This window comes from Metopolophium dirhodum, chromosome 4 (assembly GCF_019925205.1).
Source record: "Metopolophium dirhodum isolate CAU chromosome 4, ASM1992520v1, whole genome shotgun sequence".
Lineage (NCBI taxonomy): Eukaryota > Metazoa > Arthropoda > Insecta > Hemiptera > Aphididae > Metopolophium > Metopolophium dirhodum.
This window is the reverse complement of record NC_083563.1, coordinates 4,305,475-4,332,526: the sequence shown is the minus strand read 5'-3', so window position 1 is coordinate 4,332,526 and position 27,052 is coordinate 4,305,475. Positions and strand designations below refer to the sequence as shown.

Here is a 27,052-nt window from a genome sequence, read left to right as displayed (position 1 = left end):
TTGTAAATATCTTGTAAAAATAAAAAAAAAAAAAAAAAAAAAAACAAACTACCTCTAATAATAATTAATTTTATAAACTTATATTATGTTTTTAAATAACGCCATGCTTAAATATGCTGGTCAGGATATTGGAATTAAATGTTTTACAACGACACAAAGTTTATCTACATTTTGACTTGTACCTACAAATAATTTTATAATTTTATAATGTTGAAATATTTTTTTTTATAATTATTTTATTTTTCTTATCCAGAATAATTAATTATAATTAATAGGTTAAATAATTTATTTTGGAACGAAAGCATAAGTTTTGAAGTAATAGCTCTGTGCTTAGTGCTCGTGTGAAAGCTGTTCTCGACTTAGTAAAAAAAAGTAAAGTCCAAGTCTGTGTTTTTAGATGTATCGTGTTAAACAAACAATAGGAAATTAATACCTATATAAATTGAATGGTTCAATCGATCGATTTCTACTAGGATGGGAACAAAGTGTTTTCATCTAAACTGTTTTTAGTTTTGATATCTATCGTATTGTTTTATGTATTTTTTAAATATAATATACAATAAATTTATATTTTTATGAAATACAATTTTATTTTATAAAAAAAACATTATTCGAATTGGACTTAAAAAAAAATGTATATTGAATTGCAGGCATTTTAATTAAATATAAATGTGAATCATTTAGAAACAAAACAATCAATGTTAAGATTCTTTATAATATATTCATTATAAACGCCGGAGCCAAATACTTTCAAGTTACTTGGATTGTAAGTAATACGAAATCATGCAATGTATTCTATTTCCCTATAGGTACGGTAAAACGTGAATGGCCGTAAATAATTGTGTCGTTGTCCTTTATATATTTTTATATATTATGTTACCGATCCGACAGAGAATAACTGTTTTTCACTATCGACCAGTGGCCACAATACATAGCAAGTGCCTACGAGCAGTACGACGGGCTTGTAACGAATGGTTCATAAAATCTTGACAATCATTCAAAATAGCAAAAAAAATAAAACCAACCACTTATTAGAATATAGATGGCCCCGGTGGGCCTATTGGATTAGTCACTAGTGCATAATAATAACAATAATTAATAATAATAATAACAAAAATAATAATAACAATAATAACAATAATAATAATAATAATAATATATTTTTATATGCAATATCTGTGTGTACTGCTGTTACTATTCTCTCTGAACCTAATTTCCACGAGAGCAGTTGCGCACTCGACCATGTATAATTAGTCGCAAATATTTTATATAAAAGGATCGTTGCATGCACTGCGTTTAATAACAAAATCGTTTTCTGGGTGTCGGTGGCCGACACACCGAATTGCTAAGCCGGTGACGGATGAGCCATCCAATTTTGGACGACAGGTCTTCTCGGGAGAAATTAATTACGCCGAGGCCATTACCGCGTAAGTGTAGTCGTTTCGCGGACTCCAAACGGAAAGCGAAGGAGCACCGTTAGGAGTGCCTAATACGGACCCGTAAGATCTGATACGAATTAATAATATATTCACATTCCAGCCATATAGATATGTGTGCGTGGGAACATGGACCGCGTCTCGCGTGGGGCGGTAGCTATATGGAGTACATTATTGTGTTTTGGAAATCCGAGTACTGTTGTGCTGTTGAATATGCTCCACGTATGCGAATAGCTATACCTACTATGGGTGTCTCAAAACTTAAACGTGAACGAATTGGTTTGATTTGAAATATAATATTTAAATTTAAATTGAATTAGCAGACAAGTACAAGACGTGTACGATTTCAGACGTCTATGATAAATACGACACAGTTATAAACTTATAAACGTGCTTCAATTGTTTATTCCATGGCTCGTATTAGTTTAAATTTAGCGTAATAAAAGTATTTTACTTTCACGGAATACCAACACAATATACACAGTCACACGAGTACACGACACGCAGGTATAATGTATTTACATTGTATGTTCATACACGGTAAAATTAGACACTTATTGGAAAATTAGACTAGATTTTGACAAAATGCGTAGCGAAATTCGGAAAAGCCGTATTTTGGTAGACATGTTCATCAAAGGGTCCGGAATAACATAATAAATGTTCACTAAGATTAGATGTCCAATAAATTCGCTAGAGTGCAATTTGTGTTACCAAAATAATTTTTTTTAAATACGACTTTTTATTTAGAATAGAAGTAAATAATATTATTTATGTATCATATCAAACACAAGATAGTTACGAATACAACAAATCTTATGAGTTTATTTTGTGGGAGGTGGGAATTGCATTTAATTATGACAATGGCACTCGAATTATCAAAGTATTGGTAATTTGTGTTCACCTACGACGTCTTTTATCGTAACTAATATAGTTTTTTTCTACGCGTTATATTGTTATACTATTTTTAATTATAATTGCATGTTAAATAAATTCACATTAAACAATAATTAGTTACCTGGTGGACTGATTTGAGTTTCTATTGAATATAAATAAAGGCACAGTGGTTAATGATGTGTAGGTGCTAATGCATTTAAACCCCTATAATGTCAACAGCGACTGTAGTCTGTGTGGGTGACGACGTTGCACGTTATCTAAACAATTGTTATTAATACCTACCCACTATAAAATATGAAACCGCTATAAAGAAACGTTATACCGTATAATTTTTTTAATTTTATATTATAATGAGCGGAAGTCGCATTATTGGTATCATTTTGATTGACGAAATGCATTATACCTACAGGATAGTCTTACCAAAATAATAAGTTTATATTTATATATGAAAATTAAGATGATACACTTTTATATCAGTATCAGAAAACCCAATAAAATGTTTGGGGGGGGGGGGGGGGGGGAAGGCCGAGTGGTCTAGGGCCGGTTCGATCACTGCTACGGGTGTCCACTTAAAAAAATCTGCCAAACACAAACACTCACGTGTAAAAACTCACCGTTCCAAACCTTACCCCCACCACAATACAACCCTACAAATAGCTAATGACCATAGATGCTGGGCTTAAAAATCAATAAAAACAAAATAAAAATGTTAGGTAGTTAAATAATTTGATATTATTATCTTAATAGTTATTAATAACATTTAATTTAAAAATAATGTTTAAGTATAAACGCTTAACTTATAATTACTTTTATTTGTATGTATTTAGTAAGTTCTTACATCTAATCATGTTATTACTATTTTTATGTTTAGATATTTTGAATTATATACTTGTGGCATAGACATTAAAAACAATCGGCATTTAGTAGGTAATTACAATCAATAAAAAATAAATATTATATTATAGATTAAAATGTTATTAATATAACAATATAATAAAAAAATCTGTGTTTGTATCTATGTACTTAGTTACAATTACGGAGATATTGTGAGTCACCAATATTCTGATATTTAAAGTATCATAAACATAATAAAATATAGTTCCCAATTTCTACAAAAAAAAAATCAAGTAATTTATATAAAAGAATTGGATTACGTTATCATAAAGAACGCTTTAGTGGAGCTACCGCTCATTTAATCTGAGATGACTTTTAGGATATAAATCTGTTTTCTTCACTGAACATGTTTACAAAAATGCAGCTTACCTGATTTTTTCACGCTATTTTCTGATTTGTCTAGACTTCTATTTTAATAATATACTGTACAAAATTGCTGCATCTGACGCAGGCACCTATTGCAATTTTTTCGTACGACGAAAGTTGTTGCGCATACGTCATTTTATATTTATTTCACTTCATCACAGTCAGCATTGCCACCACTCATTAGAATCAGCCCCACAGTCCCTATTGACGTTTCCGGTTTTCAAAGTAAACAGTGTTAAATAAACGATTGACGGCCGTGGCAGTAATTGTTCAACCAATAGACCGAAAGTGATGCACGTCTGTCACATATTATGCTCATTGAGAAGTACGAGAATTACGTACGAGAAATACGAGAAATACCTACCCGAAATCCCAAGAGGCTTGAACCCAACTATCCGCATAGATGAATCAATCAATAACACAGGTAGTTTATTTCAAAACTGTATCGTACACAGTAATGTGCTTACTGTTAAAATTGAAAAAAAAAATCATAATAATTTATATAATCTACACTAAATTCAGAGTTTCAGACTGAAGAAAAAAACGAAATACCGATATTGTAAGATGTATTGACGGGTAAATATTTTAGAGCATTTTTCTATTCAATAGGGAATTAAAAAATATATACAAATCTTTAAATTAATTTTATACATTAAACGGGTACGTACGTTACCTAGTATTTTAATCTGGTACTTATTGTTTTTTTTTTTATTTTATAATGTTTTTTACTTATAACCTAAATTCCTATATACTTTTTCATATTTAAAATATAGGTACACAAATCGTTTGTTTAAACAAAACTATTTATTATATTATTTGTCCTTCAGCTATAAGTAAATCTGTGTACACTTGACAATCGTATTCTTTGGACGTATAAGTAAAGTATAAAATTAAATTTTACCCGCATTGATTTTTACATGTTTAAAGTTACGCTAATAAATGTAAACTTTTTTATTTAAAATATTTTAGCTAGCTTAAGTTATTTTATTGTTTTTTATGTATTGAGATTCAATATGAATTAAAGAAAGTATATACAATATAGACAACATGATACGTAAAAAACAATTTTATCATAAATATATCTAGAAAAACCACATCTGGTAGATATTTTGAAATAATTGGAACAAAATTATGTAACAAAATACTATCCTCCATAGTGAACCTACCAATTAATTTATTTGAAAAATACATTTTTCATTGGTTATTGGAATCTTCTGATGAATTAACAATATTATAGAAATAATATTGTATTGAATTACTCTAATCAATGTAAAATAATTTAATTTTAATCATCTTTTCAAAATAGAAGTGTTATTTTTTATATAATTTGTCTTAGAACTCTTGGGACTCCACACGAGTTTTCTCAGTGGGGCCCAGTATGCATAATATGTAATTGAAATGAAATGTAATAAATAAATACGTATTTACTATTTATAGGAGATACCATATTCCAGATTATATCTACTTACATAGCATACATTTATACATTTTTAATATTTGTGTACTTGTGGCCCTATGGTATATTATAATATTATATACCTCTAAAATACCTCTAATGTACGTACTATTATGTACAAAACAGATAATACTATAATAGAACATATTTTTATTCTTTGTATTTTTTTTTTTTTATAATAATTTGTCATGTATAATTTTGCATAACAATACTGTGAAATTACTGCTCTAAACAATAACCACATTTAATTACAATATGTTGCATGAACATTATTGTACTGGAAGAGGAAGACTACACCTTTGTCATTCACAAGTTGCAACAAAAAAAAAACCCACGCATAGATGCACCAAATGAAAGGCCGTTAAACTTTCAATATGTTACTTATTTTATATAATAATAATACCGAAGTCTAATATTATGGTGTAGGCAGGATTACGCGTTAATAAACAGTCGGCTATTCTAATTCAAGGAGTGTTAAAATGTTAAAATGTTATTTGATATTTTTAATAATGACAAACCTATTAAAGTTATAGACAATCGATTTAAGTAATATGTATATTTAATAAATTATCGTTTCGTATATTATGATGTGCCTTAGGGTTTAAATTAAGATTTAGAGTTTGTCTATTTCAAATGTAACCTTTAAAACTATTTTTTTTATAAATGTAAATGATTTTTTATATAAAAATTCGTTTTATTTTTTCCATTTTATATAACCTCTTAAACAGAAAAGTTTAGGTGACAAAGTTTTAGTTTTATACAAAAACTTTGATTACTTTATTGTATTTGGAGAATAATATAATATTAAAATTATTGTTGCTATTGAAATTTAGGTACTTTCTGATAAGCTGTGCGGGGGCATTTCAAAATCAGAATCTCGAATTTCAAAACTGTAGAATTTGAATAGGTACTTATCTAAAGATAAATATTTGAGTTTCCACACATACCTACTGTTAAAGAATATTTCACGACTTTTTTTTTTTGTTGGTGAGGTGGGCATGTTTAATATATGAATATTGTGTACAAAAAAAATCATACAACTTAAGTAAACTATGAAGATAACCAAAATAAAGGCCAAAAGTATATACGTACACATTAATAATTATTATACTATTGAATATGTAAACATTTCTGACTACAGAACTAATCATTATGTTTATTTAAGTTGTGTTTTATAATTATTCACGTAAATAATTTATCGTAAAAATTCTTTTAACAAAAATGTGTAGGTTCGGTACCTACTACAACATATTGGACGTGATTAAAAAGACAATTATTTTGATGTCGTTGATTTTATTTTAAACAGTTGTGTACTTTGTATATTTGTATTTATAAATCAATGATGGATATACATAGTCATTTAGGTATAATACATAGGTGATCATTATCTATACCGAGATATAGTGTAATTCCCTAGACTATATACTATTGGATAATTTACTTTACTTTAGTGTTTTGTATAAGTATAAGTTCGTAGGACGGTCTTGATAAAATTAGATTAGCATAACATAATAATAATGTTACGAAAACCAAATTGTGCTCTACTCACTTAAAATTGTTCAAAATGTTTTTCTTTTGTAATATTTGATATAATTTTATATAGTATTATTACTATTATAGCTTATAGTACGATACAATTATCTAATGAAAATAAAGAAATGAAAAAAATTAAGTCTCGTATAATATGATGGCCAATACTTCCTTTAGCAGGCTAGTCAGTAATAATATAGACACGATTGTACTGCCGTATAACTAGCATTAATCGTATACCCTTCACGACTTTTAACATAATTTGGTCTATTCGATGGTGAATAGGGATACAATTAATGATTGTTCGGATTTTTTTGCATTTAATGTGATCAAACCAAAAGTTTTATTTAAGTTAAAAATGTTAACATTAGAATACCGGAGGGAATTAGTTTAAATATTTTACTCATTTGTTGGTTCCACTTTAAAGGGGTTATTTATTTTTTTTAAGTTAATGATTATTCCACAAGCTTTTATCTTATTTTTTAACCCTTAAATAATAAATTGTATGTAAAGAATATTCGATATTTATACACTTAAAATATATTCAACTTCATAAAAAACTAAAAATAGTGATTGATATTCAAAACGAGTTTCAACCTAAACAATTTCTGAAAAATATAGTAAGTTTGATAATATTTTTTAAGAAGAACTGTAGACACTATTTTTTCACTCAAAAATAAATTAACAATGATGACAATGGACCGAAATAAATTTGTGTAATGACTAATCAATTTAAATAATTACCCGACAGTGTAATGGGTTGGTAATTAGTTCATTTTCGCAAATTACAATAAAAACAACAATACATTTATTGATGTTTAAAAATTATAATTAATATACACAAGACCGTTCAGACAATCAGACGCGATACAAATTGGGAAGCACTTGAGATGTAGATCACAGTTCATCGTTACCTATATACTTACATAACAACGAGTGTTGATATTTAAATGATTTAAATGTCATAAGATCATGATTTTTTTTCTATTTAGGAAGGTTCCTAGATATTAGATTTAACAATGGGATACGATTTATTAGGTATGCGATTCATTTCCACTCCCGAATTAATATCATAAGAAATTTGTTTGAAGTACAATACAATTATAATGTTTTAAAAATGTTATTTCACGTAAGTTCTGTATTATTCTATTCGACCTACTCAGAGTAAAACTGTTTATAAATTACTATAAAGCTTGGTTCAAAAGTATCTCGGTATTTGTTCTCGTTGTCGTGAAAATGTCAACTCGAAAGTAATGGCGTTACAGCAATACTAATATAATCTCTCAGCTTTAATAGCCAAATAATTTATTCGGAGCACTTTTACTGTCTGTACAGTATAATAGCGTGTTACAGCCTGCAGGGATAAGTGTATATAGCAATCAAACATTCACGAAATATTCGGGAAAAACAATTGTTCCCAATTTAAAATTAATTATATACAGAATTTGTCCAATTAGGGAGAATTTTATTTATTCGAAATTGTTGTATCCAAACACCGCACACTTTTGATTTCAAATTTAAAACGAACAATCGACGGAAACTGCGAAAAACCCGTTAAATTTTAATTCAACGATAAATCATTGCATAAAATGAAAAACGATTCTGAGTGTAGACGATCTGTCAGCCTATAAAATATTATCCTCTCAGAAATTAAAATGTTTAGACTAATCTTAAGCTATTCACACCGTTCTACGGTTCGCGTTATTGACTTGGCTTGATGTAGGTTGTTAATTATTACAATGATATATGGTGTAATATTAATATTAAACACGAATGCGATATTTATGGTAAAAATTAGTAAAACCTACAGTATTTCTAATAGAAAAGTAAATCACTAATAGTATTATAAATGAGTTATAAAATATTCTTAGAAATAGATTGGTGGCACATCGTCTCCGCTCAGAATAGTTTTTCGTATTCAATGATTCTTCATTTGATTCATATTATTAAATTTAACATATCCATTACAGTGACTTACTCAATGAAAAGATACTCTCAAATTGAAGTTATTTAAATTTTGACAAATGAAAAATGAATTATAAAATGTACGGTGATTGGTCCTGTATTTTATATAAAATGCGAGGTTTTTGGATTAAATGGTTTGTAATAACTGATATAGAAATCAGGTTTTTATTTTAACCATTTTAATATAAATTTTTCAGGGAGTTTAATATAAAAATCTATACATTATTAATCTTTTTTAAAGTAAAATTAATTTGTATTTTCCAAATGGTTCAATGCGTTTACTCATCTGGTCGTATGCGATACAATTTAATTAGGTATAAAATAATATTAAAAAATGTATAAAGCAATAATTAAATAATTACATCATACAACTATATGTTGTGTTTTATTACATAAAATAAGTGGTGTGGAATATTTATTACTCAAATTGAGAATTAGTAGGTACCTAACCTAATAAATTGGTTTATTTCTCTTGACAATAATTATAAAAGTAGAATTTTAAACATACAATGCTCAATTATTCATTGAAGATGACTTTATATGTTTTACATTACAGAATAGGTTATACTACTTATACTTCAATTTTAAACAAAGATAAGATTTAGGAACATGTTTTAAAATTAAAATATTATATGTGTGAGAAATACAATTTACCCCCATTTTTTCCTTTAATAATTTATCCATCCAAATTCTGATTTTTAGAACTTTAAATATACTCAGACTACATTTTAAAATTCTTGAATTTTTTTGTACTCTTAAATAATGTCCTGTGGTGATACAAACTTCTGTTTTTTAAATGAGAACCCCCCTTTTTATTGTTTATTATTTAGTGGATCAGTGGCGTAATTAGGAATTTTGTTGGGGGGGGGGGGGGGATATACGTTTTTAGCAAACATTAATGGTCATTACTCATTACCAATACTTTGATAAAAATGTTAGCAGTAAAAAAAAGTTTCGGGGGGATCTATCCCCCTACTCACCCCTATTTACGCCCCTGTAATGGATAATTTTTTTGAAAATTTTAATGTACCTAATTCAAAATTTGAATGAGTAATTTTTAGTTATTAAAATGTTTGTATTAAGGATAATAATCCTTAAAAAAAGGGGTGAGCATGCTCGGTGAATCACGACCCTATATAATAAATAATAATAGTTTTTTTTTAATTCAATAGGCTTAAGATATATTTTCCAAAAACATGGCATATAACTGTAAGTACTAAGTCCATACCGAGAAACTGACTGTAAAATGGTGTACGTGGTGTAAAAAGCATTATATTAGCCTTACAAAAAAATTACTGTCACTATGTATTTTTTATATAGTATAATTTTTTGTATAAAGAATTTTTGAAGAACCGTGTATTTTATTTGCAAGCATTTTACCAAAAAAGTTAAATGAAATCAATATAAATAAAAAAAAATTAAATGGCTACAAATGACATAAAAAGAGCCAAAATATGTTTTGAATAATATAATGAAAAGGAATTTTAATATATGTATTTTGTGTAGATTTAAAGTCTCTATAATTGTTTTTTCAAAAATTACAATAATAAAAACAATATCAATTTTGTCAACAAAAAAGTGACGTGTAAACATATTTCTGTTTTTTCTATTAATTAAGAAAATTACTAGAAATGTCTTCTTTTTTATGACTGAAATTACCATATAGATCAAATTTTCTACCAGTAAAGAGGAGTAGTAATTAGAATGACGTACAGTCGTACTCCTCAAATTGTATTCCAAATCATGGCGACAGACATAAAAAAAATAATGGTCCCTATATAGATAAATAAACACATAGTTTCAAAAACAATATACATTTCATCGCTCTACTCAGGATCTAAAATAATATTGAATCAATTATTTTCGTAAACTCAAGGACTTAGGACTTTAAGAACTTAAGACCTATGAAAATATATACTAAGCAGGTGCTATATATTTGTCAAGCTTTGAAGTGATGCAGGCTTGGATGCCCAAACACAGGCTCATTATTATTAGAAACGTGTTAAGTGACTTATCATGTAAACATCAATCAGTAGAATAAATAATATTGATAACACATTCTACATTCTACCTTAAAGAAAACGTTTTTTTGCATAGAAAAGTATCAACCGTACTTGAAATATACTCTTAAAATATAACTAAAATTATTTATAAGATAACAAGGAGAACGTTCTGATATTTGATTGTAATTAACTTAAATAATAAAAAAAGCTTTTTAAATATACTTTTCGGTTAGGTATAATATACACGATTGTCATGTTATAATTATTATACTGATATGGGTTTTAATGGTACCTACACGTACTATTATACATAAATGATTATGATAATATTTGTCATAGAAAACACATTAGTTGTAGGTATTTCGAATTCAAAATGTATGTACTGTTACCTGAACACTGTACGATTGTTATTATTTATAATATAATAATACATTTTTTTAGTAGCTAAGTCTTAAACTAAACGTAGTTGATTTTAATTTTCCATGGGTACTACTGGGACAATTGATGTAGATAATACTCTAGATTATAACGGCTGTTAAATATGTTTTTGGTTTTTTTTTACTGTTAAAAAATTGCGTATCTGAATATTGTTTGACTAAGTAGTAAGTCTGAATATTTGTGTTCAGTTTTTATAATTATTACACCAAACGACGGGCCAAGGTTATAGAGTCAGGAAAAATTGCAGACGCTCATAAAATATTAACGTCAACAATTTTATGACACTTTATGCTTCCTTCTTCGGATAAATTAACCTACACACGTGGGATGGAGTATAAAAAATATAATACATACTATCCCAGACTTTAGTCCAATAAACGAGTATATAGCTGTCCCATATGGCACCAAGAAGAAATCAATAAGATGACAATATGAAAAGAGAAAACGACAAAAATGATTAAACGAGCAAAAAAAAAATATACTGAGTTGTTCATCAAAAATGCTCACCCACATTTTTTTCCTTTAATAATGAATCTGTTCAAATTTTGACTTTCGAAATGTTTAAACATACCTAGGTATAGGTACTTAAAAAATTTATTTTAAATTTGTTGAGATGTTTCGTACTACTTAAGCACTTAATTGTGGCGATAGAAGCTAATGTTTTTCAAATGAGACCTCCTCTCATTTATTTGCTGTAAATTATTTACCAAAAATGTTTTTGAAAATATTGGTGTACATAATTCCAAATTCAAATGAGTAGCTTCTCAGTCATTTAAATTTGTATTAAAGATGTTTGTACAAAAATATTATACTTAGACCATTTTTATACACTATAAATTACGAAAAATTAATACTAATTGACAAAATGTTCATATTACCATACCCCCCATATCTTCCCAACCCATTATTACGGACCGAAAGAGGGAGGGTCCCCATTTGAAAAACAGAAGTATGTATCTCCACATGACACTCTTTAAGTAGCACAAAACTTATCTTAAGAACTTGAAATATGATCTAAACCAGGCGTGCCCAACCCGCGGCCAGTGAACCGAATCCAGCCCGTGAATGTATTCCGACCGGCTCGTGAACATTTTATAAAAATAGAAATGTATGTAAGTAATATTAATAAAAAAAAAAATTATGATTTAAAAAAAATGTTATTTTAATAAGCTTTTAAGAGTTATAAAATATCTTACAATTGTGTAGTTTCTAATCACGAAAACGAATTGATAACTAGCGACTAGCATGGAAATATTGAACAAAGATAATATTATATTTAATGTATTTACCAGAATGAACAAAGTAACCTCGAAGTAAATTCGGCCCACAGTATAAATATGAATTTTGAATGTGGCCCGCAAGTTGAAAAAGGGCCTGGTCTAAATGTAAATTGAAAATTCTAAAAATCAGATTTGAATAAATGCATTATTGAATATTGAAAATAAGTGGGGATGAGCATGCTTGGAGAATCTCCGTGTATAAATATAACATAGGATACAAATATTATAATATTATTGATATAATAAATATATGATAAAAAATTGTATATTACTTGGTATTATATTACGATTTATACTGCAGGTATACGATTGAATATGTATTCCAATCAAACAATGTAGGTACAACCATATGCTAATAATATAAACCATATATTATGTCAATTATTTAGTTCAAGTTTATTTTTACTGTAGGTATATAATTGCCTGTCAGTACAAATTAACATGAAGAACTTGTATTGAAGAAAAAAATGTATTATTATAATTTATAATAAATATACATTTTTTTGTTAATATTGTGTTTTACTTTTTTAGTTTTTACAACTGATATTTTTATTGATTGGTTTATTTTTATTAAGGTCTATTTGTCCGTAGTATTTGTGTTTAAAAGTTTTAGGTACCTACTGAGTAACCACATTTAATTATTCAAACCTCAAATAGTATTCAGATGTATGACTGCCTGAGAAAATTGGCTTTTAGTTTAAACATATACCTACTTTATTGACTATAGTAGTACATGTTAACAGGTATGTATAAACATATTTATAATACAATATAATAAATAATTAAAGAAATTCATATTGTACTACCATGTCCGTGGTTGTTTCTACCTATATTGAACCTGATTTGTGGAATATTACCTACTATTCATTATTAGTTGCATTATTTCATTGTCTAATCATAATATTCAATTATTCAAAATAATCAAATTTCCATGGTACAAAGCATAACCTCAAAAGTTCTTTGTAACAATATTTGATGATTATTATAATATACATTTGTTATTATAATATGCAAAACAATACTGCATACAAAATGTCATTAATTTCTTGCCAATAATATTATAATGTATGACGTATGTATATTAAGACCACTAAGAAAGTAGACTAAAAAATTGTATCAAAACAACCATGATATTCGTACATTGTAACTATGACAACGAAAGACGTGACTAACGGGTGGACACAGCGGGAATAGAAAACTCACTGTACGTAGTTAATGCAAGACATTTAACTCCAAATACAATAATATGTAAGTGTAATATTATTATATTGGTAATTAATTTAAATCGACTTAAAAACCAAATTTTCAATAAATGGTAAACCTTATGTGATATGTTGGTATAAATTATTGAACATTTTGTTGTAGCCATGTAAAATACTAAAGTATTTTGACTTTTGAAACAGTAAACTATAACGCAGTTTATGGTAACTTTTACGGCCGAAAGAATAGAATTTGACTGTGTGCGTAATAAATAGGCGCAAACAATTATTAATTAGTTTTATAAGGCATTTATAATATATATGTGTATACTCGCACTACACTGTTATAAAATATATATCTATATATTGGAAAAAAAAATAGTATTATTATTTATCCCGTTGTAACATTGTTCATGTCAATCAATTAATCATCGATCGTCAAAAGTTTTTGGAATTTCATCCCGAATTTATAGTCCATTGAGCAATTTTTGCAAAAACGATTCATGACACCCTTTCCAACATGCAAGACGGAAGCTCATACACGTAATTGATTTGTTTCTATTAAAAATATCGATTATTCTTAATAATTAACCTTTGTTTGTTATGAATAAAGAAAGCAAAATTAAAAACCAACATAGATCCACGCGATGTTTTTAATTACAATAAGTAATTAACGGTCGTAATAAGTAACAAGTAACAATTATAGTTGTTTTTATTTGTCTTTAGCTGTTGTTATAATTATAATTTAAGTTTAATTTGATCATTTGTATCCACTATCCATATAGAGGGTTTTTATAAACATATAAGAATATCACTATTTACTTATTTTTACTAATATTATAAGTTACCTATAATATTTTAAAAATTACTTAACTATCCAATTTTAATATTTTTTTTTTTTATCAGGCAATTGTATATGTTTCTCCTTTAGATGTATCATGAAAAACATTAAAACGTATAACTTGAGTATCAGGTAAATGTTTTAGTTGTACACAATAAAATACCCACTATATACAGCAAACCCATTAATAATTATTTAAATATATTCTTATAGTGATGTCAGTGTGATACGTCCTGACTTAATCCGAAAAATATACCATTCTACTCCGTTCATACTACATTATATTATATTATATAGGTATTCGTTAACCAAATTGGATTATTTCATTCATATTTGTACTAGAAACATAAATCAAAGCGCCCTTAATCTGATTGTTTTATGGTCAACATATACTTTATACTGAATATGATAATCATATGTGTATAGATATTATATATGTTGTTGTTCTGTTGGTAAATATATATTTATAACTAAAGGTAATGCTGCAAATATCCTGTTGCAACAGTTGTGGAAAGGGATTAGATAAGAACCGTGGGTGTGCATCTAATCTTCATTATGTTCGTAACACGAATTAGGAAGACCTTATTATAATAGCCTAGATATGATATTATATCATAAATTCATATACGTATAATTTTCTTACATGAATATACATTATATAGTATATACTGAATACTGAAAAAATGATAAATAAATATTTAATTTTAGTTTATCAGAATTGAAGTACAATAATAATAATTTATAAAAAATATTTAAAACTTTATAGGCGTCAAAAATAAATAATACACAATATTTATACATTAGATATTACTTCATTGATAACTTCATAATTTGTACACTAAACTAATCGACTAATATTATGTTTATTTATTTGGTTATATATATATGACATATTAAATTGTATATGTTGAATAGTTTTTTTATGAATAATGTGTCTTATAATTTTCATCATCATCCATGTAAAAAACGATGGATTTTCTAATTATAAAGACTCATCGTTTAAACTTATTAGTTCAGCATGGAAAGTATTAAAATTATAAAAGCGTTTTTACTTTTTAATTGTTATTGTAACCAAAAATTAAACAATTCAAAATATCAATAGTATGCATGTTGAATATTTGATTTAGTTCAAATGAAATGCATTTTGTTAATCTTGTAATTATTAGAAGAGTTATACATCCATATTATACACGGCTAATGAATTAAAATCAATCATTTAAGGATTGTAGGCAAGACCTAATACCTGAAATGTGTCCACTGTAATGATTAATTATTTCCTACAATTACGGACTGGTTTACAGAACCTATAAATTATAAGTAATAAGTATATTATTTAGAACGTCATTTATCTTGATTCGCATAATAATAATATAATGGTTAGTGTTAACCTAAATTAAAAAATTTTAATTTTAATCTGAAAAAATTGAAATGAAAAAATTTTTAGATTCGTGTTAATAAAAACTTAAAACTTCATAAGAATAAAAAACATTTATTTTATAAAAAATGTTATTTTATCTGGAAAAAATTATTACACATTTGCTTTTATTTTAGAACATTGAAATATATTATAATGTTCAAATCAAAAGTGTGGAAATCATAATTTAAAACGAAATATAGGTCTTACTTCTACATATAGGTACTTACTTATATATTAAGAAGAATAATTGTTTGTTTGTTCTGGGTGGTCTCTGGAACTACTTTACCGATTTAAAATTGTATTTACCATCATAATGCTACACTATGCCAAGGATCTATAGGAAGTATTTTTTACCGATAAGGTAAGGTTAATTTTTTTAATGCGAATTTGAGAACCTTTATAGAAATAATAATAATAATAATATATGTTTGTTTATTATAGGGTTACTATTGATTACAAAAAATAAAATAGTTATGATTGAATATAATTTTAGGACCCGTATTTTATATTTGGTGAAAACCATAAACAATAGTGTGACAACCACTAAACACTGTTGTGACTGTGTTAAAAATATTTAATGGAGATTAAGATAGGGTAAATCCACGGAAATTTGTCACGGGAAGTTTTGAACAACACTACGCCGGGTATAAAATTACAAATTGAACACAAATTTTGAATAGTAATATATTGTTGGTATTTTAACGGGTAACGAAGTGCATGAAATGAGCTAGTAATACATATATAAGTACAAAGTTAAAATAATAAATTCATTAATATTAATAAATAATATAAAATATATTCATAGAGTTTGAACTAACGTGTGGCCCTAAAACCAGACTTAAGCTATTCCAGATTAATTGGAATACAAAATAAACTAATTTGAAGTTTACGAACCTAATTTATCTCTATATTTTCACATTTAAGACTTATTCATACCAGAATATATACATATATACTAAAATATATTAGCTAATACAATTTATTGCATTATATTTATGTTAATAAGTGACTTGTAATCAACTTGATTAAATATCTACCAGTAAAATTATTCAAAATATGTGTGTGACTATTAAAATTAAAAATACAAATACAGTTTATAAAGTAAAATTAAAATAGATAGATAATATCTACTAAAGTTTTGAAATGTTCTGTTGTGACATTCAACTACCGCAACGTAGTCTAAGAAGAAAAAAAGGAAAGGTGGTAAACGTGTACAAGAATATTTTATTAGTATTTGTAAAGGACTATTAAAAAATATTCATGAAAAATTAGAGTAATTATAATAAGGGTAAAATACAATAAAAAAAAGGATAATAATTATTATTACACAAATTATTGTGGTTTAGGAGATTTTTAAATAAATACTTGAAGGAATTATTATTTTTATTATCTTTTAATTTTGTAAATAATTTAATTTAAAATAATAACTAACAATTACCTTATATTTTAAATAGTCCCCGAGGAGTTGAATATATAAAGTTTTAAAATAATATGATAATATAATAATTCTTGCTCTACCATTATACCACTTGTTTTAAATGAAATTGAACGTACTAGGTAGTTCTTTTTCTCAATTCACCTTAAATATATACGTGTAACAATATATTTATATATGGACTCGTGAATGCGAATCATACAGTAGCTATTCATCAATAATTATTGTTTATAAAAGTAGCATGACATAAAATACATAACGTGAAAATAGTTGGATAATATTAATTTAATATAAATAAATGTTTCATTTTGTTTTATAAAATAATCTAAATTAACTATTGTTTATAAATATTAAAACATAATAATATCATAGAATAAAATCAAAGTATATAGCTTACTATTATATATTTTATTTATAACGATCATATTATAGGTTCTAATATATTATTTATTACTTATTGTTTTAAGTGCTAAAATAAAGGGTTGAAATTTAAATACATAATTATTATGTTATTCAAAATTTGTCTGAAACCGTTTACTTTATTTTTAGCTTTCTTCAATTAAAATTATCTATATTGCATGGACTATTTTCATGACAGTTTATATTGGTTAGGTAAGTACATATTATTTACATTTTAAATTACCAATTTATTATGATTTATTACGAGTATTTTTTTTTTCGAGATAGATAATTTGAATATTTTATCGCATAAAACATAGGTTTTAAGTATTCATTATAAACTAATTGCCTAGGATTAGATATTTTCCGATCAATTCGACGAATTTAAGTTTCTGATCTAGATTATGTTAAGGGGATTTTTTTTCTTTATCTAACATACCTGCAGTATAGCAATTTTGATGTGTTCAATTTCTAACGTACCGATTGATCTAGAGATGTTTTTTTTTTCTTAATAAGTTTATACATAAAATATGTCTAAACTATGAGTAATAATCAGAGTAAAATAATTATAATTCCATAATATTGGATCGTACATTACTCTTAGTAAGTATATATTTAATAGTTTATCTATAAAAATACATATAATGAAATAGGGAACCAATATAAAATATAACCAACAGATTTACATGTATAAAATATATTACAATATTTTCGTGATAAATTTGGCACGTTGGCGTACGTGAAATATGAAATATTTTTTTGAAAATATGTATCAAAAATTATTGACGGAATCTTGAGAGGTATTTTATTTTTACATCAGCATCACATCTATATAGCGCACCGAAAACGTTGTTATTTAACATCTTAAAAGCTTTTTAAATTTCAACTGAACGGTTAACATCGTAGACAGTATTGTTATTGTTTCCAGTGTGGTTCAATTGAAGTTTTTCGAACGGAACTTATCGGTACTTGCAGCCAGCAGGAAAAAATACGTAATGCATTGTCAAATACTGGTCCTATTTTAATTATATACAGTCTAAAATTATTGTAATATTTAAATTTGTTCCATTAACAGTTGAAATACTGTTATAAATTATATTTTTAATCGGTATCATAAGAATATTGCACTAATAACAACTTAAATAAGTAACTTATATTCATAATTTTACTTTTGAAATGTCATATTTTTATTATTATTTAAGCCAGTGCTTCTTAAATTAGAAGCCGTGAGTATAATATTACCGAGAGTCCTTGATATATTTATTTATTTTATTTTAACTACTTTCTTAAGGTCTTAAACTATACTTATTTTTACAATCAAAATTAAATGGTCGGTGTTATTATTACATTGAAGACGTTTATCTCATTTTAGACTTTATCGAATTTATATTAGTATAGTTACCTATAGTTAAAAATAATAATTGCCTATTACCTTAACGATTTTAATAGTAAAAAAAAAAAGTTCATATATTACGTTATGTATAATATTGTATATTGTATAATGTATAGCTGGTACCTATACATAATTATTTTGTATTATCTTATAGAAAAATTATTGGCAGGTATATATTTATAAGAACAATTAATTACCACTTCCTATTAAAATGTATTTGTATGCTAAATTCTAAAGTTTGTCTCAATACTAATTAAAAAGAAAATGTGTGGATTAGATTTTTTTACAATAAATGGGAGTTTATTAAATACAAATTCATTAAATGCATAGCCCGTTAAATATAAATCGATGAACGGAAAGATGATGATAGAAAAAATATGGCAGAAATTTATAGGAGATAAAAAAAAAATACACAATATTAAAGTCGTAGATGAAAATATACTGAAAAATAATACAAGTATGAAATATTAGGTTTACGTTATCTTGATTTACTTAATAGTACCTATGTATTTAAAGGTTACTTATATCGCACATACTTATATTCCTTGGGATTTTTGTTATATTGGTTTATGAAAATATCTATCAACCACTTAGGTATAGAACGAAGGTTTGTATATTTTCCATCAATCAACTACTTATGAGATTTATTTATTTATGTATACATATATGTTAATTTTCGAATATAAAATCGAAAATCCATAACTCAAAATAATATAATAACTAGTATAGATGATGATAGATATGAGTTCGATAGGCATTACTCATTATTTTTATACAAAAATAATTCTAAATTTAATTTATTAAAATTATAATATGTTAAAAATATATTTTGTAGTAATAAGTATTGATTTTAAAAGCGGCGTTATTAATTATGATTATACGCAAGATTCTTATTGTGGTCTAAATGTAAAAACGCATGGTCGATGATTATTACTTATTAGCTATGGAGATACGACAGGAAACTATTGTAAGCCAAACATACAAGTATAATGTATATTGTATATGATACATAATATAGACCGGTCCTGCTCATGATTTATAACCACTCGCACGCCTATATGCACTTTAATCCAATGAAACGAAATGGGTCTTTAAAAGTAAAAATGTACGTTTCAGACAACATTATGGTATTATGACAATATAGGTAGGTACTCATAACTCATAAGACTTAATTGTGATCGAGTTGTATATGTTTTTGTAACCCATCATTGTAGGTACCTAGCTAACTAATGAACTCTAGGTACTATATAAGATTACCAGAACACTTACAAAAGTATATTTCCTGGTAACGTTGAGTAGGTTACGTATACCTACCGCATTGTTGCAGTGGATTTTCTCAGGCCAGTAAAGAGATTACTTAATGTTTTGTAAAAAAAAAATAAGCATTGTAAATACTTTTGAAATTCCCGCTGACGTATTATTTCTAAGGGGTTTCAGTATAAACCAGAAAGTGTACTGACAAGCTCAGTTAGAGGAAAAAATCAAAATATTGTAAAAAAGGATTTTATTTAAGCGCTTGCGCCTCGCACAAAGGCAATAGCTATAGTAGCTATAAGTCGTTATTTTACCACCACGGGAGGGCACACAAGTTATTTTCGCATATAGCAATAACGTTTTATGCCAAAAATGGGAATGGGAACCTAAGGGTTGGAAATCTGACGAAATGGCCATTTTACGCTCAGGTAAATAAAATTTCCTATTTCGGGACGAGTCAAATGGTCTGTATTTATCAGACGCCACTGTCCTTGACAATAAAATGGACTTACGCCATTTCATTTCCATCGCCATCGTTGTTATAATCATAATAATATGGCCATTATTGTGCTCCTCGCCACCGATAAATATCTGTCGTAAAATGTAATCGTTGGTCGTGTGGGATGAAAATACTAAACGCAAATATATATTTATGTTATATAGAGACAGAGTTGTATAAAATATTAAAATGTAAGAAAGGAGAAAATAGTCATTCTTAAACACGTTACCATACGCAATACTCATCAATATACAATTTTATTTTGATGACTTACACATAAAGTCATTTCCTATTTATCATACTATTTTGAGTTAATTTAAGCCATGATTCATGAATGATTATAATTACAGTGTTTTCCTAGTTGAAATTTAATTTAATTTTTAAAATTATGCGATTTTTAATGTAACAGTGTGTTATGTATTTCTTTTTTTATTGTTTTGTTTTAATAGTAAAATATCTCAAAACAATTAGGTAATGTTTGATATCTTTTGATGGAGAAATAATTAATTGTAATTTATCATTGTTTGATAGAAACATTGATGAATTAATGATATAATTAGAAGCCTATTTAGAAGCAGTATGGTTAGAACAATTGGTGGAAAAGTACGTAAGGATATGTTGGAAAAATCATATTAAATAATTGTAATTCGTTCAACCAATTAATTAATTCCGTAAAATCATTGCTTTAATACATTGCACAATATATTAAGTTTATACTGCTTATTTTTATAATATTAAGAATATGAACAATTTTAAATTTAAAATGGTGTAAAAATAAATGTATTATACAACAATTGTTGTGCTTACTAAAATTGCTGAGTGTTTTGCAGCTTGTGGGTAAACTCAACATTTTTAATTGTGTTTATTTAAAAATACGTATCTATATGTACATTCCTAAAACGTTTCATAAAATAAATCAGTTTAATGGGTATTGCAGACACAGTGACATTAAGGATGTTAAAAACGTTTGCACCGTTAAATTTAGGTAAAAACAAAGAGTGTACGATAAGTTAATAACATTAAAATCAAATAAGTTTAACCGAGTTATAAGAGTTCATTTTTACCAAGATAAATTCAGAATTTTGGACGTCCCTTTGTCATAAAACATTAATATAAACATGAATACAGGTAGGTGTTATGATAAATAACTATATAGTCCCCATCTAAATATAAATTTAAATTAAATTGTTTTTATATAACAAGTGTTGACGTGTTGTAGTTTTTTGATAAGTTTGATGCGTACAACACTGAAATATCGATTTAGGTGATTAGAAATATATATTTTTATACTGTAGATTCTATAACTTATGAGTAATTGGGTTACATAGTTATCTACTGTATGAGATTATCATACGTTATTTGATATTTGGTTGTGAAGGAATGGTATAAATCTCATGTGGCACACGTAGTATATAATAAATTATTATTCGAATAGAAAAATGTATAACACGGACGTGAGTGTTGAATTTCGATTGGCTGCATGTGTCGAACTAATACATTTTAGTTCATGGCAAAAATAACGTAATGACATTAAGAACGACGAATGTGAGAAATCGTTCGGCGAATGTAAACAGAAAACGTACCATGAGTTTAATTTTTAAAACCCGTAGCGCTGAGTGCAGACTATCCAAGGCGGGCGTCGGGCAGCTTATTTGGCGCACGAAAACCATATTGTGGGTTGGAGCACTTTTATGTCCCCCGCCGATGTTTTAACGCAGTGGTAAGGCGGAAAAAAAGTGTGTGTACGGGTGGTGCGCGGGAGTGACGACGGGTGTATCGTGAGGAGCGGGAGGGGTGAGGATTTCCGCCATAAGAAACATTCATCAATTTTAAGGGCTGTCAATAGTTGTATTCATTGAGGCTCCTCGCGTGCAACAATAACAACCACAACCACAACCACAACCGTAACCGCAACCGCGACCGCGACCGCCTTACCATAACAACATCAACAACAACGTCACAAGGACACACTCCCCACGTATTCTTTGCCCTCCGCCGACGCATCCGTCGAGATTGATAATCGAATAAAATTCAACATAAATATCGGAAAACAATAATATTATTTTCTCTCGCGGATATCTACACAATATGCTACACTTGTGTTCGATATTTCGATAAATATGCAGTGTATATTAATTTGTCGTTTAGGTCGATAAAATAAAAACTTTATCACTTTATCTCGTATACAGTGATAGTTGTAAAGGTGTCGGCATCGATCGTTTTGATTTTCTCCTGTTTGTTTTAAATACTGTTAACGGTTGCTGCTGGTCGATACAATGTAGCATGCAGGCATGACGGTATAGTTTTTTCTAGTATAAAATATGTATATATTGAGGTGTGTGTGTGTGTGTGTGTGTGTGTAAAATATGGCGAAACACTGCAGTCGAGGATAGTGGGAATAAGAAGAAAAAATATATCAACTCTAATAATATTTTGTACCTATGTTTTATTCGCTAGAAAACACTCTTGCAGTCAGTTTACAAAGGACACCACCGCTGTCATCTATATGTTTGTCGTTTGAAAGAGGACAAAAAAAAAAATATGTATTTATTTGTGTTTACATCTCGGAAACGCCGAGAAAATATTCTTGTTGTGTAAATACACGATTGAAAACGTCGTTTATATTATAATACATTCAAAGTTGTCTCAGCGGAAAAGACCTGAATGTTTTTCGTATAACGAAGATTATTTTGACTTGCAGTCATCTGTGATAATAATGTGTATAAACACGGTATTAAATACATATTTTACCTTTAGTAAAAATGTGTGTAAAATAAACGTATAGTACATTAATAATATTTAGGGATATAAATTATAGGTGGACAGCCAAATTGAAAGTTTTTAAATATCGGAGTTGGATATGGTTTAATAAAAATGATTCTCAGATTCTCTTAAAAGATATAAACAAGTTTGAATAGTAATAATTATATTGTATAGGTTCGTAATATAAAAGTCTAGCAATTTAATCTATTATACATTGTTGAGCAGTATAGGTACCTCAATCACAAATATACAATATAGGTTTAATTTATTCTCATTGTAGTCTTCAGTTTTTCCCTATTACCACTAATGAAACTTTAAACAATATAATTCAATATATTAAGTTTCAAAATAAATATAAAGCTAAATACACAAACAATTAATATACTAATGAAACCTTAACATCGACTTAGTTGACAATATAGCAATAGTAGCTGAAAATAATGAAGATTTATAAAGAATGTCTGGATAGAATAATGGAAGAAATTATGTTTAATAAACTAAATAATAATAATAAAAAAAAAACAAATTTATAAAATTTAACACTGTAGAAACTTAAAACATTCCAACCACTATTATTATTTAAGTACACTGATAAGTTACAAAATAATTGAATTCATTTTTAGTTTGTTATGGATTGTACATTGATTGAATGGCTATTAATACTGGTCTACGTATTACGATGATATATCGGTATCAACTTATAAGTTATAAATATGTAACAGTTGGGAGTTCTATAGGAAATAATATTATAATATAATTGATTTATTTTTGTCAAATAAACCACCTATTAGTTAAGATTGATACCATCTTACTGATATAAAAATAAGTTACCAATAGCAATATAAATATATCATTAAATATGCTTTGAAAAATAGGCCATCTCCTCTTAGAATCGTTTTTCATTGAACTCAAATTTAAAACATCCGCTACAGTGTCCTATTCAATGACTAGTAACTCGACACCTACCATATAGCGGAGCGAGTTTAGCGGCTTTATTTTATATCGATTTTACCGTCTAGATAAATGAATACAATGATATGCATATTGAAGTGGTATAGTGTAAAATGTTCATAGAAACCTCCCATTAAATATTTAAATGATCCAATGGTTACACGTGTGTAATACAGTAGGTATTGGTACGTATATTATAGAAGTTCCTATATCATAATGTTCTAAACACTTTATAGTTTTTGTTCGAAATCAAATGTTGAATACTTATATGTAAGCTTAAAGTATAGCTAAAAGTAAAGCTGTATATACCTATAAGGCTTTTTCTACGACTTGAGAACTTTGAGGAACATGTAATAATTAGTTTCAAGTCGAATGCTGAAAGTGCATATAACATATTATGTAAAGTGCAATAAAAATAGTACTTGTTCTGTTACAAGCTTTTTGCAGTTGACTGGTGAATAGAAGGTGATAGGTAGGACATTGGACCAAACAAATCGCGATGGTCGAGATGCATATAACCATAATTACGTATACATCGTGCAATATAATAGCTTTTTTCCATCCTTTTTGTAATTCAAAACTCCAAATGCCATTAAAATATTATATACCTCAGTTTATTGCTATGTTTTAACAATACGATTATCAAAAATATAAATTACTAAAAGATAACGAAAAAACATTATTACATAGAGTTTAAGTGATATAAACATGATGCCATGACGGCAGTGTGTTTGAATTTACAGCTGTTACTAATCATTGAATATGACGATAAGAATATAGAACATTAATCGGCGTAAAGAGGTGGTCTGTGCTTAACGATACGCAAACTGTGAGGAACATAATATTATTAAAGAAGAACAATGGTGTGATAATGAACGTATTATTATAGATGGACAAATAAAGCCGATGTTTTAAAATTCTTGGCGCTAAAAACTTGAGTCATCAGATCGTCATGTTGTGCAACGACAACAACAACAACATTAATAATAAATAACATTGATGGAATCATTTTGCAAACACTTACCGTGGTGACGGTGCTGGCGCTGCTGCTGGCCCGGTGACCGTGTTGGCCACGTTCCGGCGCGGCGGCGGCGATTTTCGACTCGACCGGGCCAACGCCGTTCTTGACGCTAATCTCCAAGTAACAGTGGCTGTTCTCCAGGTGGCTCTGCGCCCGCCGTTCCTCCAGCACGATCTTGCGGGCGGCCCGGAAGATCTTGTAGTACACCGTGATCATGACGGTCAGTGGTATGTAGAACGACCCCAGCGTCGCGTATATCTGGTAACCGAAGTTCTGGCACACGGTGCAGTGTGGTACCCCGTCCACCGTCGAGTGCTCATTGCCCAGTATGAGCACCGGCGGCAGGCTAATACACGCTGCGCCTAGCCACACTAGCGACACACATACCAGCATCCGGCGAGGGGTCCGCTTCACGCCGTATTCCAGCGGCTTGGTGATGGCGTAGTACCTGTCCACGCTGATCATGCACAGGTTCAATATGGACGCGGTGCAAGACAGTACGTCGAATGACACCTGCAACACCACGAGAAGACGTTTTCATTATCACCGTAGGTATGATATTTATTTTGTTTATTTATTGATTTGTTATTATTTATTTCGGTGGAGTGCATAGTATTATTATGCTGATTGTATTATCGTAAACATAACGATGATGATATTATGGATTATAGTAACTGGTACGTTGTACAAAATTGACAGGATCGGCATGGTCTACAGAGTGATCCATTTGAACAGTTTCGAAAAAACGTAACTTTTTTTAACCGTGGGGGAGGGTACTGTAAGTTTAAACACGTGTGTTTGTTAGTTTGGAAGAACTTCCTAGGGGACACCCATAGGTATCTACCCGGGTGGGGGATGGCGGCCTCTCTCTCTAGACACCGTGACTGCCCGAAGAGAAGTGCCGCCCGTGGCCGGGTTTCGAATCGGCGACGGTGCGCGTCGCAACCGACACCTTAGTCCACTCGGCCAGCTTGTCCCCCTTTTATATATTTTGATGCCATTGCACTACAATATTTATAAAAATAATATATTTTTAACCTTTTAATTATTTAAGTTTTACTTTTTAAAAACAATATAATTTTAATTTCATATTCCTGCAAAGCAAAATATTTTTTAGAGTACTTTGGCACATTAATCAAATATCGCATGTGTAGTTCGTTGGTTATATACTTATATGTATTTAAAGCTTAAATGTGATGAATAGTGTGGCACAGTAATAAGTAGTATGTGCACCAAAAAATATTGAACTACTAAACTAATTCATTCCTTAGAATTAAATGTTTATGAACTTAAGTACTCCGATAAATAATTTATTTCGGAATATAAAAATACTTAACAAATTATAACAATAAAATGTGTTCACAAATATTATAAATTCAATAACATAAAACTATGCGAAAATACTGAATTTAAAAAATAAATACTTTTCGAAATAATGAATGAAGACACTCAAAAAGATCACCTTGTATGGTATAATATTATTCAAGTTATTTTTATGACCATGTTTTTTCCCATTAACAGCAACGCTATTTTTCCGTTCGATATATATTTTATAAATATGATATTGTAAGACATTATTAGAGATCTACAATATAATATTACAACGAATAATTTTTTT

The 27,052-nt window shown here is 28.1% G+C and overlaps 1 protein-coding gene across 2 annotated transcripts in view; it reads right to left on the bottom strand.

Annotated features, from left to right (window-relative positions):
* LOC132943202 (5-hydroxytryptamine receptor 1-like) overlaps nt 1-27,052 on the bottom strand; it is a 234,726-nt gene that overhangs the window by 38,150 nt on the left and 169,524 nt on the right. For both annotated transcript variants that reach the window (XM_061012077.1, XM_061012076.1), the window contains one exon: nt 25,438-25,947. In XM_061012077.1, the coding sequence (XP_060868060.1) occupies nt 25,438-25,947 (510 nt within the window). The remainder of the gene's footprint in view (nt 1-25,437; nt 25,948-27,052) is intronic.